At 50.5% G+C, this 13,032-nt stretch overlaps 1 protein-coding gene across 1 annotated transcript in view; it reads right to left on the bottom strand.

Moving 5' to 3' along the window:
• FAT4 (FAT atypical cadherin 4) overlaps nt 1-6,194 on the bottom strand; it is a 146,743-nt gene extending 140,549 nt beyond the window's left edge. The window contains exon 1 of the mRNA XM_059826876.1: nt 906-6,194. Within this exon, the coding sequence (XP_059682859.1) occupies nt 906-6,194 (5,289 nt within the window). The remainder of the gene's footprint in view (nt 1-905) is intronic.
• Between the last annotated feature and the right edge of the window lie 6,838 nt (nt 6,195-13,032).

Below are 13,032 nucleotides of genomic sequence, written 5' to 3'. Positions count from 1 at the left end.
CTCATAGTGAAGAGCAGAAGGCGGCCCCAGAAGATGGAGCAACTTAAACACAAGGCACCCTTTCACACCAGGCTTCTCGGTCTTCCCGCAGAAGACGGCAAGAATGGTGTAAATGATCAGCTCTGTGGCTCAGTTACCAGACAGAGCAAATAAAACATTTGTGCTTCACAGCTGATGTTTCAAACCTGTTTTCCACCCTTTGCTCCTCCAGCTAGTCGTGCAGACAACATTTAAAGACCCTTCAGTCAAGGCCAATGGCTTTGTGGTACGGAAAGCTGCCAGCTAAAATGTTACACTTTTACTCTTTGTCACATCCAAGAACAGAAACAAGACCATTTTCCTACTCATCAGTGAGGATAAAAAGGAGTAACCTAAATTGCATGAGGAGACCTATCTGAGGGACTTAACGGGGCAGGGACGCCAAGCACATCCAAGACTTGAGATGCTAGATGAGCTGTTCAGAGAGCAATCCCCTATGGCCAGTTCTCAAATACTGACATGACTGTAGTGAAAGAAGTTCAGTTATAATTCACATAGGAATAGAAAGACTTAAAATAATTAACAATTGCTAAAGTGAGAAGGCGTGCAAAACTCCAAAATGCCCATGATGAAAGCTTTTAGCACCTAAAGTATTTAGTAACTAGAATTTATTTGACCAACATTGTGCCTATAGTAGCCAAATTTAAGCACTGCACCTAAGTCTCTCTCAAATTTCTAGAGGCGACTTTTGAGGAAAACAGTTTGAGGTATACTAACTGCAAAGTTATCTTTAACTAATGAATCAGCAGACTTAGCTTTCAGGTCTTCTGCTGTGCACTACCACTTGTAAAAGGGCTAACAACAAATACACAAAAAGGCTCATTTAGAAAGCACACAGGTAAATAATTACTGAATAAAAGCTTTACCTCTGCTCGTTGCGTGCGGGGCAAAACAGACGACTTTTCAATGGCATAAACATCCACCAAGTAGAGGCGCGCTCCTTGCTCCCTGTCCAAAATGGCAGCAGTCTGGATGACACCAGTATGGCGCCCGATGGTGAAGAGTCGCCCGAGATTCTTATCTTCGCATCGGACAGACACAATGTAATATTCCACCTGAGCTTCGGAGCCCCGCGGACTCGCCGCTTCGATAGATATTACGTTTGTCCCAATAGGCTCACCTTCTTTTAAGATGGTTATGTATTTTGGCTGAGTGAAAACAGGCCCGTCAACCCCTTGCAGAATTATAGTCATCTCCGTGGTGGATTTTCTCCTTTCAGGGCCAAGATCCGTGGCAGAAACTATGAGATTGTATATGAGCTGAGAAGGCACCAAAGCTGACGCTACTCTTAAATCTCCGCTATAGCGATCCACAATGAAGGTTTCGGTGTCTCCATTGATTATTTCATATTCCACTTCTCCGTTGGCGCCCTCGTCAGGATCTGCAGCGGTAATTGTCGTTAGGATCGAACCGATCACAACCGAAGGGTCAGCTGCGAGAGCATTTTGCGATATGAACACGGGGACATTGTCATTTTGATCCGTCACCAGAATGGTGACATTCTTCAAAGCAAATCGTCTGGACTCCACAGGAACAGCCTGATCTGTGGCTTTGACTGTTAACTCAAAGAGATTAGCAAACTCGCGATCTATTTCAGCATTGGTAAATATTGTCCCTCTCACTTCATCTATACGGAAATGATTACCCCTTGGCATCTGCTGAATGATTGCATACGTTAGCTGCCCATTAATATCCGCATCTGGATCATGAGCAGTCACGGAAATGACAGAGCTACCAACAGGAACGTTCTCAACAATAGATTTAAAGATGTCCCCCGGAGGAAAATTAGGAGGGTTGTCATTAAAATCCCTAACGTGTATTACCACTGACATTGTAGATGACCGTGGTGGCCTTCCTTGGTCTTTTGCTGTTATATTTAGCTTATACAGAGATTGTGTCTCAAAGTCCAGCTTCTTCGCAAGAAAAATACTACCAGTGTTGGGACTGATGCTAAAGGTCCCATGATTGTTTGTCCCCGTAATGCTATAGTGTAGGTCAGCGTTGTCACCCGAATCAGAATCAGTGGCAGTGACAGATGACACAAGTTCACCGACTCTCATATTTTCCAAGACATCCACTAACAAGGTTGATTTAGGGAAAGAAGGACTGTTGTCATTTTCATCCAATACATCAATGCTCAACATGCAAGTTGAGCTTAGGGAAACTGCTCCAGAGTCTACCGCTTGGATGACAAGCGAATATGACGCAGTAGCTTCATGATCTAGTTTGCCTACTAAGGTCACTTGGCCTGTGCTACTATCTATTGCAAACTGTTTTTCTTCATTTCCCTTGATTACAGAGTAGTGAATCAACCCATTAACCCCTTCATCAACATCTGAGGCCGAAACCCTCAGAACCTGTGTCAGATTCGCTGCCAATTCTGATATAGTAGCTTGGTAGAGATCTTTCAAAAATTTGGGGGCATTATCATTGATGTCTTTCATGTAGATTTGTACAGTTGCCTGATCCTTTAGAGGCTTTGGCAACCCCTGATCTGTTGCTATTACTGTGAGACTAAATACTGCAGCTCCCCTTTGTCTCATAAGAGCTTCTCTGTCAAACTGATGAGTGCTTCTTATTTCCCCAGTTACTGTGTTCAGCTCAAAATCTGGCTGCATATGCTCAAATGAATACCTGACTTCACCATTCAGCCCAAAGTCTTTATCTACAGCATTTATTTTACCTACATACGATCCACCTCTCTGCTCCTCTTCAAAATAAAATACATAATTGGTACTGTTGAACAGGGGCCTGTTATCATTTACATCCTCCAGAATTACGGTAACATTCACAGTAGCATTGAGTGGTTCTACTGCTCTATCAGAGGCAACAACCAGTAAAATATATCTTTCCTGAAGTTCACGGTCCAGTTCACTTTTTATATAGAGCTGACCATCTGGGAATATGCCAAAGGCATCCCCAGTATTTCCTTCAATTATGCTATAAGCTATTTCACCGTTCACTCCCGAGTCTTTGTCAGAAGCCTGCACCTTAAAGAACCTGGAATTCACAGGCTCCGACTCCAAAATAGTAATTTCATAGGAAAGCTGGTCAAACACAGGCGGGTTATCATTTACATCATGGACAGAGACAGTCAGGATAAAGTTAGAGGACAGCTGTGGCACCCCCATATCCGAGGCCAGGATTTCAACCTGGTAAGACCCAGCATTTATGTCAAGTGGCCCTATTAAGCTTATGGCACCTGTTTGTTCATTGATTGAAAACAAGCCCTTTGGGTTTTGCTTAAGGCTGTAAAGGACCACACCATTAACACCTTCATCAGGATCGAGAGCTTTGGCCTGGAATATGGTATGCCCAGCTTTCCAGTTTTCAACCACATTTACACTTTCCACCGCGTGAATGAAGTGTGGGGAATTGTCATTTAAATCTTTGACAGTTATATTGACCAAAGCATCTCCAGTTATCGCCCCACCACTAGCGACCACCTTCAGCTGGTAAAATGCTTGCTCCTCCCTGTCAATAATGCTGGCTGTGGTGATCTGCCCCGTCACTCTGTTGATGGCAAACATGCCCCTTTGGTCACCTGTCGTAATAAGGTAACTGATGTTGGTGTTGAGGTCCATGGTGGAAGCAAAAACAGTACCTACATGGTAACCTAGGGCAACATTTTCAAAGACAACAAAACTATACATGCCCTGGCTGAAAACAGGTGGATTGTCCTGGGTGTCCAAGACAGTGATGGTGACAATGGCTTGGTTCTGCGACTGAAGATGGCCACCATCAGTGGCCACGATCTGCAACTGGTAAGCAGTTTTCTCCTCCCTGTCAAGGGCTATTTTGGTTGTGATGACCCCTGTCTGGCCATGGATCTGAAACCTGGAGGTATCTCCAGCTGAGATGCTGTACTTGACCGTCCCATTGGGTCCCAGATCAGGGTCCGTGGCAGACACTGTGGTCACGTAGGTTCCGGCTGGCTCATTCTCTTGGATATGGGCAAAATACTGAATGGGGTAAAACACAGGGCTATTGTCATTCACATCCAGGAGACTCACGTTAACTCGGGCTATCGAAGAAAGGGGAGGAGAACCTAAATCAGTGGCCAGGACCTGCAGGGAGAAGTGAGCCTGCTCCTCCCGGTCCAGCTGCGAGATGGTGCTGAGCTTGCCTGACACAGGATCCAAGCGAAAGATCCGGCGAGGGGTCACCGAGGAGGGGCCAACCGCTGCCAGCGCTGGCTCAGCTTCCTGCAGGGAGAAGCGGACAGTCCCATTGTCCCCAAGGTCCCCATCTGTGGCACTCAGGACCAGCAGCTCAGTTCCCGACGGAGAGTTTTCAGCCAGGGACACCTGGTAGCCCTCAGGTTGACTGAAGCGAGGTTTATTGTCGTTGACATCCAGGATGGTCACCACCAGCTGTGCATAGGAGAACTTGGGCTGCACCCCCTGGTCACGGGCACTGATGTTGAGCACCACTTGAGAAGCGGTCTCCCGGTCCAGCCCGCTGGAGATGGACGTGCCTGCAGAATGCCCGGTGGTACTGCCCTCGGGGCCGGCTGTGGTGACCAGCCCGCTGTGCTCGCTGATACGAAACCAGCCAAGCTCGTTGCCCGAGACGATGCTGTATTTGAGGTTGGCATTGAGGCCCGAGTCACGGTCCGTGGCACTCAGGCCCCGCACGTAGCTGCCCAGGGGCACCTCCTCACTGATATTCACCCTGTAGACCGACTGCCCAAAGACAGGGGGGTGGTCATTAATGTCATTCACAAAGATCACCAGGCTAGCTACTGACGAGCGGCTCACGGGAGCCGCCACCGCCCCGTCAGGGGAAAGGGAAGAAGTGGGGGATCCCGGGGGCGGCGGCAGGGCCCCGTAGTTATCAGCCACCGCCACTGTAAGGTTGTAGGCCGGGATGCGCTCCCGGTCCAGCGCAGCTGCTACCTTTATAAGGCTGAGGTTGGGTACCTTACTGCTGTGCACCTCAAAGTGCCGCTGCTCGTTTCCCGCCAGGATTGACACAGAGATGTTCCCGTTGGCTGCGGGGGAGTCGGCATCGCTCACCGTCAGCAGGGCCACCACTGTGCCAGGGGCTGCGTTCTCGTCCACGGAAGCAAAGCGGGAGGTGGCTGGGAAATAGCGAAACTTCACCCGGGGTTCGTTGTCATTAACATCGAGCAGGCGGATGAGGGCCTCAGCCCGGCCGCTCAGCGCCGGCACCCCTCGGTCCATGGCCTGCACAGTCAGGGAGTACTGCTGTCGCATCTCATAGTCCAAGCGCTCCCGGATGCGGATCACCCCGCTCTCAGGGTCCACCTCAAACGGGAGGCTGCCAGCCCCCTCCCCACCACCACCGCCACCATCACCTCCTTCCAGGCGGTAGCGGATGTCAGCATTGGTGCCTTCATCAGCATCAGCTGCAGCCACCTGGAGAACACTGGCCCCCACAGGCGCATCCTCAGGCACTCGCGCTTGGTAAAGAGTCTGGCTGAAGATGGGTGGATTGTCATTGATGTCCTGGACGGTGACGTTGACCTGAAGGTACCCGCGCCGACGGGGCTCGCCCTTGTCCTCCACTTGCACCAACAGCTGGTAGGTGGGGGTGGCCTCCCGGTCCAGCCCACCCCGGGAAACCAGGTGCAAGAAAGCTCCTTCACCGCTGGGGTTGAGGGTGATGTTGAGCCGGAACCGCCCCTCCTCGTTGCCAGCAACAATGCGATAGGAGCCATGGTCTACACCGTTAGTGCCACTGTCAGCATCAGTGGCCGTGTCCAGGATAAGCTGGCGCCCGCTGCCCGTGTCCTCCTTGAAAGTCACCACGATGGAGGGGTCGGGGAAGACGGGCGCGTTGTCGTTGAGGTCGAGCACCAGGACCCGCACCTCGCTGGGGTAGGTGGGCTGGCTGGAGAGCACCACCAGGTCCACCACGTCGCTGGCCAGGCTCTCGCGGTCGATGGTGGCGCGGGTGTGCAGCGCGCCCGAGGTGGCATTGATGGCGAAGAGGGCGTGGTGCTCGCTCAGGCGGTAGGTGAAGCCGGGGCGGGTGGCGATGGTGCCCACCCAGGTGCCGGGCGGCTGCTCCTCCAGCACCTGGAAGACCTGGCGGGGCTCCGCGGCGGCGCCCAGCGGCAGCAGCGGCAGCAGCAGCAGCAGCAGCGACGGCAGGAGCGGGGCCCCGCGGACGGCGGGGGGGCGGCCCATGGCGCCCCGGGGGGGCAGCGCCCCGAGGCGGGGGCCCGGCGCCGCGGCTCCCGGCGGCGTCCCCCGGGGGTCCACCTCCCCCCGCAGCCGCCCCGACCGCTCCCGCTTCCCTCCCTCTCTCCTCACCCACGGAGGCTCCGCTCGCCCTGCCCCGCCGCGGACGGGAGCAGACCCGCCGGCGCGCCGCGCTCACGGGGCGCTCCGCTGCTGCAGCTGCCGTCGCCGCCGCTCCTCCCGCCGCCGCCGCCGCTCCGGGGCTGGGGGGCGGCCGGGGGCGCCGCGCCGCATCGCCGCTCAGCAGCCGCCGCCGCTACCGCCGGTGGCCCCGCGCTCCGCCGCGCCTCAGCGGCCGCCGCCCCGCCAGCATGCCCGGGCGCGGGCGCTCACCGGCGATGCGGGGCGCCGCCGGGTTTGTAATCCACGGCCGCGGCGCTCGCCGCCGCCCGGCCCCAACTTTGCCCGGCGCTCATTGATCCCTTCCCTCTTGACGCCCGGGGCCGGCTCCCCCCCCGGCCTCCCATTGGCCGCCCCGCCCACCGCCGCCCCGCCCACCGCCCCGCCCCGCCCGGCGGGGGCCCCGCCGCCCCGCGCACCGGGGGGCCCGCGCCGGCCCCTGCGCCCGGGGGGGGCGGCCGCCGAGGGCGGGGGGGTGGCTGCCCGCCCGGCCGCCCCGGGGGGGAGGCGTAGCTCCCCGCCGAAAGGCGTTCGGTGTTGCGGGGAGCGGGGAGGCCAGTCGCGGCGGCGGGGACCCTGCCGAGCGGGCTGGGGCGGGGCGGCGGCGCGCCTGCCCCGCACACCGGGGGACGTGGCGGCGGGCGCTGCGCTGCGCCGCGCCTTATTTTTAGAGCAGCCTGTGAAGGAACTTGCGGGCTGCGCGGCGGCCGAGACGCCTTATCCCCGGGACGGTGCTTCGCTGCGCAGCGACGAACTTCCAGGCGCTTGCAGCGCGGGGCCGGCCAGCCCGGGGCCCCTCGCCGGCCACCCCCCCCGCCAGCCCAGGGCCCCTCGCCAGCCCGGGGCCGGCCACCCCCCCCCGCCAGCCCGGGGCCCCGCCGCCGCCGCTGCGCTCCGAGCGCGGGCCGGGAGCGCCCTCTGCTGCCCCGGCGCCGCCACGCGTCCCGGCAACCGGGACTGGGGGCTCCTCGCCGCCCCGGGCTGGCGGGGCGAAGGAGTCGGAGCATCACAGGGATGCAGACTGCATCCTTGGCCTGGGCGGGATCTCCGCCCGACCGAAAGCCCGCACCTTCCTTCATCCCGAACGGGCAGCGCCGTTAAATGAGCCGGAAAGCCCTAACCCCGTCCGCCAGCGCCAAGTGTCAGGGCAGGCACGGCCCCGCAGCCAGCGGCGCTGGTGGAAGCGAAAGCCTGAGTTTGAATTTGTTAACCTTTAAATCCAAGCACGGATGTAAACACGGCGGTCGACCGACCTGTAGGCAGCAATGGGGCTGACAAGGCAAATCCAGTGTAGCCATGTAACAAATCAGCACATACAGGAGTTCGTTTATCCTTGTGAGGTAGTTAATGAACCTGGCAGGGGATTTTCCAACATGGAAAAGTAAGAAAGGAGAGAAGTTCGGTGAAAAGAAACAGGCATGAGTGACATGGAGTTGGAAGAACTGTGAGGGTAAGGTGTCAGAGATGGTTTGTCCCCCCCCGATCCCCCTGGACTTGATGAGAAAAGGGAGATGTAATAAACATTAGCAGAAATCTTGCCTGGAAGTGGTTAGTGTGGAGGAAGCAGTGGTTCCTGTCCCTGGATGGCGGTGTCATCTAGTACAAAGAGGTACTTCAGACCATTAACTCCTGCAAATCCCCGCTTCTTTAGGCGACGGAGCCCCGTGCCCACAGCCAGCCCCGACCCCGTGGGTGCCTCGGCCAGCTGGGAGGGCCGGTGTGGCTGGGAAGCCCAGCACTCCTCCCTGCATGGCCATCCCGTGCCAGTGCCGTTATCGCCAGGGACCTTTTCTCCCGGACACGACTGTCCTCAGCCCGTATTTAGTTTTGCACTTTTCAGTATCTGCTGTTCACCTGGAGAAGGACTTCCGTGCCTGGAAGTGCTCTGCTTTTTCTAGCTGCACAAGACAGTGCAATAAGAGAGAGAAAGTTTATCTACAAACTATTCTTAGTGGAAACACCTCCTTCCCTCCTGCAAGGAGCTGGACAGTAAACCCATGCGACAGCTAAGAAGGGATCGGGATCATGGGTCCTGTCTGACTGCCTGGATCACATAACGCTGCTAAGGTCTGCACCAGTTCTTTGATATTTAACTCCATCTACAGGCGTGCGTCGACCCTGGCCTGCAGCGAGAAATTCACTGGGTCCTCTCGAAAGGCAGCCCTGCGTATCTAGGCGGCTTCTTTATTTGTGTTACAAAAATATCCCCAGATTAGATGAGGTGTTTAGAATCAGTGGAAAGCAGCAGTAATACTGTATCCAGAAAGAAAAAAAGATTATATGGGGTGGAGGGGGAGGATTACCAACCTAAGTTAACATCAGCCTTACCTAGAATAACTCTTCAAGCATTCACCGTGGCTTAATCACTAGAGGTTTTTCTCACTACGTGGGATTTTTCACATCTGCCAGCTAAATTTCAGCTCCAAGTCGAAAACACAGCACTGAGAAACATGGTGGGCATTCTGACACCCCCTGGAAGGACTTTGGTCCGTTCATTAATGAATAGGTCAGAATGAATCATTAAACAAGTATTTTATGCGTGGAACAGACGCAATCTTGTTCCAAAGTTGTTCAACCTTTTCTGTGCCCACAGTTTGCACTTTCCTCTGGGCTCTTCTCTCAAATGTCGAAATTAAAAAGTATGCAAATTCAAGTACATGAACACTCAACATCAGCTTTTTAAATGCGGTACATCTGAAGTAAGCAAATTGCATAAAATTCTGGGAAAGAGACTATCTAGAAAACAGGAGAATATCTAGACAATAGGTTTGCAAGCACCAGGATTATGCTATTTTAGACACTCGCACATAATGCCTGTCAATATCGGATACCAGAATTATGATACGTGCCCTTTGCATTATATTAGCATAAAATGATACATTGCAATATTTTGCAACTCAGATATGACAATGAATCAAACAATATCTATTTGTCAGTTTACAGACTGTATAATTTAATATTTGGAATTACATCGCTGATCTAATATGATGACTGTAAATATCGGCAAGTTGTTTTGGAAACAGAACTTGCGTAAGTCTTTTGTATCCATAGATGCAAAACTAGCCTAGGTGTATCTCTAGATACAAGCCACCCACAAAAGAAAAAAACAAACTTTAAATTCCTGAAGTGTTTCAGTATATCAAAATTCTGTTTCATAGGATTCAGAAAGTGTTTTTTCAGTCAAAATGTTTACAGAAAATTATATAAGACCTCACAGCCAATTTTCAGTTACCAAAACATTTTCAGGCAAAAAAATTTTATAACATTCTCATTGCAGCTGTATCATACTTTTAATGTGAGCTTCTATTTCAAATGTAGCCAAAGTTAGGAGATGTTTTAAGAACAAAAATTTTACTTTATTCTTTTTTAGTTTTGAAAAAAGTTATTGTAATGGCTAAGAAAAAAAATAATCCATTGAAATGGAAGCAGCATTTTTGGTTGATGGTTGGACTTGATGATCTTACAGGTCTTTTCCAACCTTAGTGATTCTGTGATATAAACTGACACAAACCTGCCTGTGCTGTCACTGGTACTGTCAGCAAGACGTGTTTTCAATGAGTTAATGGAACAGTGTGATAAATCCCTCGGGATCCGTCCTCTCCTCTGTCACGGCCCCTAATTTTGCTTCCTGAAAGATGAACAATTTGTTTATGTGAAGGTTCGGATGCGACTGTCACAAACACCACGTTTTTTCTGCATATCAGTGGTAAAAAGACAGGCCAGGCCAGGCGAAAAGAAAAAGGCAGTAGGGAAGGCTTGCTGCCAGCCCCAGGGTCACGGCCAGCAGCTGCCCTGAGTCCCGGTCTGGCTGAGCAGCTCAGATGAGAACGGTGAGGACTCCTCGTCTTGCCTTGAGAAAGAGTAGTTACGAGGAACTTGCTGGGGTAGGGAGCAGGAGAGAAATCATTCATCACCCCCAGCAGCGTTTGTCCCTGTTATGCAGACTGAAACTAAAACAAACCTATGATTTTGTTGGCGTGGGAAAGCTGCCAAAGAACTAAAGCTTGTGGAAACCGTGACCATCTCCAGTGGAAGTGCTACCCGAGTTGCTTCAAAAGTCTACAATTCTGGGCACTCTAAGAAAGTTTTTTTGCTTAGCATGAGGCTAATAAAGAAAAAGAGAAAAAGAAAGAAGAGGTCTTAAAACCCAAATGCTTCCCTGAAGCCCACTGGAAACTTTACACGTAGATCTCTTTCCTCTTTGCAATTCTTAGAGCCTATGAGTAAACGATGACAGGGACATATCCTAAGCCAGCGTCTACTTCATATTGCATTAGCCCAAGTCCGGAGTAGCTCTGCTCACGTTGGTGGAAATGCTCTGGTGGTACATCAGCATAAGTGTGGGTAGAGTTTTGACCCCTTTTAGATTAACACAATTAAATTTAGACACGGTTAAGGCTGTGCTCAGAAGTGTTCCACCACTCATAACTTTAAGAACAGAAATAAAGTGAAGAAAAGGTCATTTTGCACTTTTTGTCTTGCCTACAGCTCTGTTGATAACACAGCCCAACACTTCATCAGGCTTTCACCCCCAGATACAGAAAAAGCAATCTAATCCCAACACTGCCCAGCTCACACTCCACTGCAAAATCTTAATAGCGACCTCATAGTGTCCAGTGTCAACAGATCAACACATCTGGCTGTCACGTTTAATATGTTTCCAACGCTGTTTCTCCTGAAGTGGCCAATGATGCTGATGAAATGCTGTGCTGGAAGGCACAGAAAGTATAGAAGCAAGTAGAGGGATGATGAATGAAATGAAAAGCAGTCGCAGTTTGGTGCAACACATTATAGGGAAGAAAAAAAGGTTTTGAGCCTGTTTTCTTCCTGTGTAAGCTAAATAAAAATTGGATGCGTACCTATTATCTCACACAGTGCTAAGAAGTCTCAGGCTTATGATCATGACAGGCAGAGAATGTTATGTTGCAGCCAGAGTAGATACCAGTTACGAGTTCAGCAGATCTAGTGGGTAGGTTTCTGTGTTTTGTATTTGATGAGATGAAGGCGAGACCACAAAAGCCCCGTTTGATGCACCGCACTCCTGAGTAATGCGGGACTTGGCATTGGGCATTTTCATCATTACTTGCAGGCAGCTGGAATCCTGCCCACACTTACATCATTACTGTTTACGGTTGGACTCGATGATCTTAAAGGTCTCTTCCAACCTAAAATGATTCTATGATCATCTACAGACCCCAGCTTCATTTATGGTAGGAGATGTCAGAGTCCTTTTAGGAAGGACTTGATCTTCTCGTCTGCCTAATGTCATTCGTGCCAGGGCACGTGGTGGAGTTGGAAGCTGTTAGAGAACCGCCTCGGTCTTCCCAGGAAGTAGTTTCTAGTTTTGCTAGGATGATAGATAAAGGAAAGGTCACCACATGGCTCCAGGGAGATATTCCTGTACTCCTACCTGCAGCAATCGAATCACGCACTTCTCATCAGCGCTGCGCTGGGGAACTTTGTAGTCAGGAAATGAGGCAGATAACTTTTTAAAGTCTTAGTGTGTCCCAGAGATATACCAAGAGTTACCCCCTCGGTGTGAGCTACGCTCCTTGTTCCTATATACACAACTTTATGCTGTATTAAAATGCATTTTGGTCTGAGTTCAGCTTCCCAGTAGGTAAAGAGAACCGATAATGCAGCTTGTCTGGGGACGTTACCGCTCGTTTTTATGCTTTCCTATGGTGTATGCTGTATCTCAGTCAAAAAGCATTCCAAATTGCTGTGAACAGCTGACTTATCGCTTTGCTACACCACACATTTTGCTGTTGGCTGACATTTTTATCAGAATTAATTTCATTTCCTTCTAGACGATTGATAAATATCTGGAATAGTATTTGACTAAGACTAGGTGGTTCCTGGCAAAGCCACTAAAAACACGCTAACAAAACAAGGCTACCTCATTAACTCTTATTTTTTCTAGGTCTGTCAGTCCACTTGTGTTAGTGTGTTGAACACAGACTGCTCTCTGAGGGGGGATATTTTATCAGGATTCATATGGCATTAAGTTAAGTACTGTAAAGAACGCTAGTATCACTACTCACAAAACCAATATCAAACTCTTTTTTTTTTTTAGATTTTTTTTGTTTGTTTCTTAGATAAATCCTATTTTTAAATGCATTACAAACCAGCTTGGCATTCATTGCTTTAATTCTGTGCTTACACACCACAGGAGCCTCCAGCGATTGTATGATAGACAACAGACTAACCAGTTTGTCCTCTCCAGCCTGTTTGAATGTATAGTATTAATATTTGACTGTCTTTTAATATTTCACTGACTTTTAGTATTTCACTGATATATTCAAGGATTTGTTTAAAATGAGCATTCGAGGTCCTGGGAGCCAAGAATTATTCTAATATTGTTCTTTTCCTTTTTTTTCTTGTTTTTTTTTTTAAATGCACAGAATCCAGAACAGCTGCTGTGCTGACATTATTGTACCCAGCCATCAGATGCCAGGAAAAGAGACAAATTATACAGTGAGCCCACAGCAGCTGCCAAGAATGGAGGAGATCTTTCAGACCATTGAAAGCAGTGAACAAAAATATTTGTTTTCCTGGCAGAATTATACCTCCATCAAAATTTAAAGCACATACTTATATCAACATATATCAGTCATTTCTTCATGCCATGCTGCCTTATAGTCTTAGTGTTAAGTAGAAAGTC

Source organism: Gavia stellata, chromosome 19 (genome assembly GCF_030936135.1).
Source record: "Gavia stellata isolate bGavSte3 chromosome 19, bGavSte3.hap2, whole genome shotgun sequence".
Classification (NCBI taxonomy): Eukaryota; Metazoa; Chordata; class Aves; order Gaviiformes; family Gaviidae; genus Gavia; species Gavia stellata.
The sequence above is the reverse complement of the archived record's forward strand: the minus strand, read 5'-3'. Positions and strand labels throughout refer to the sequence as shown.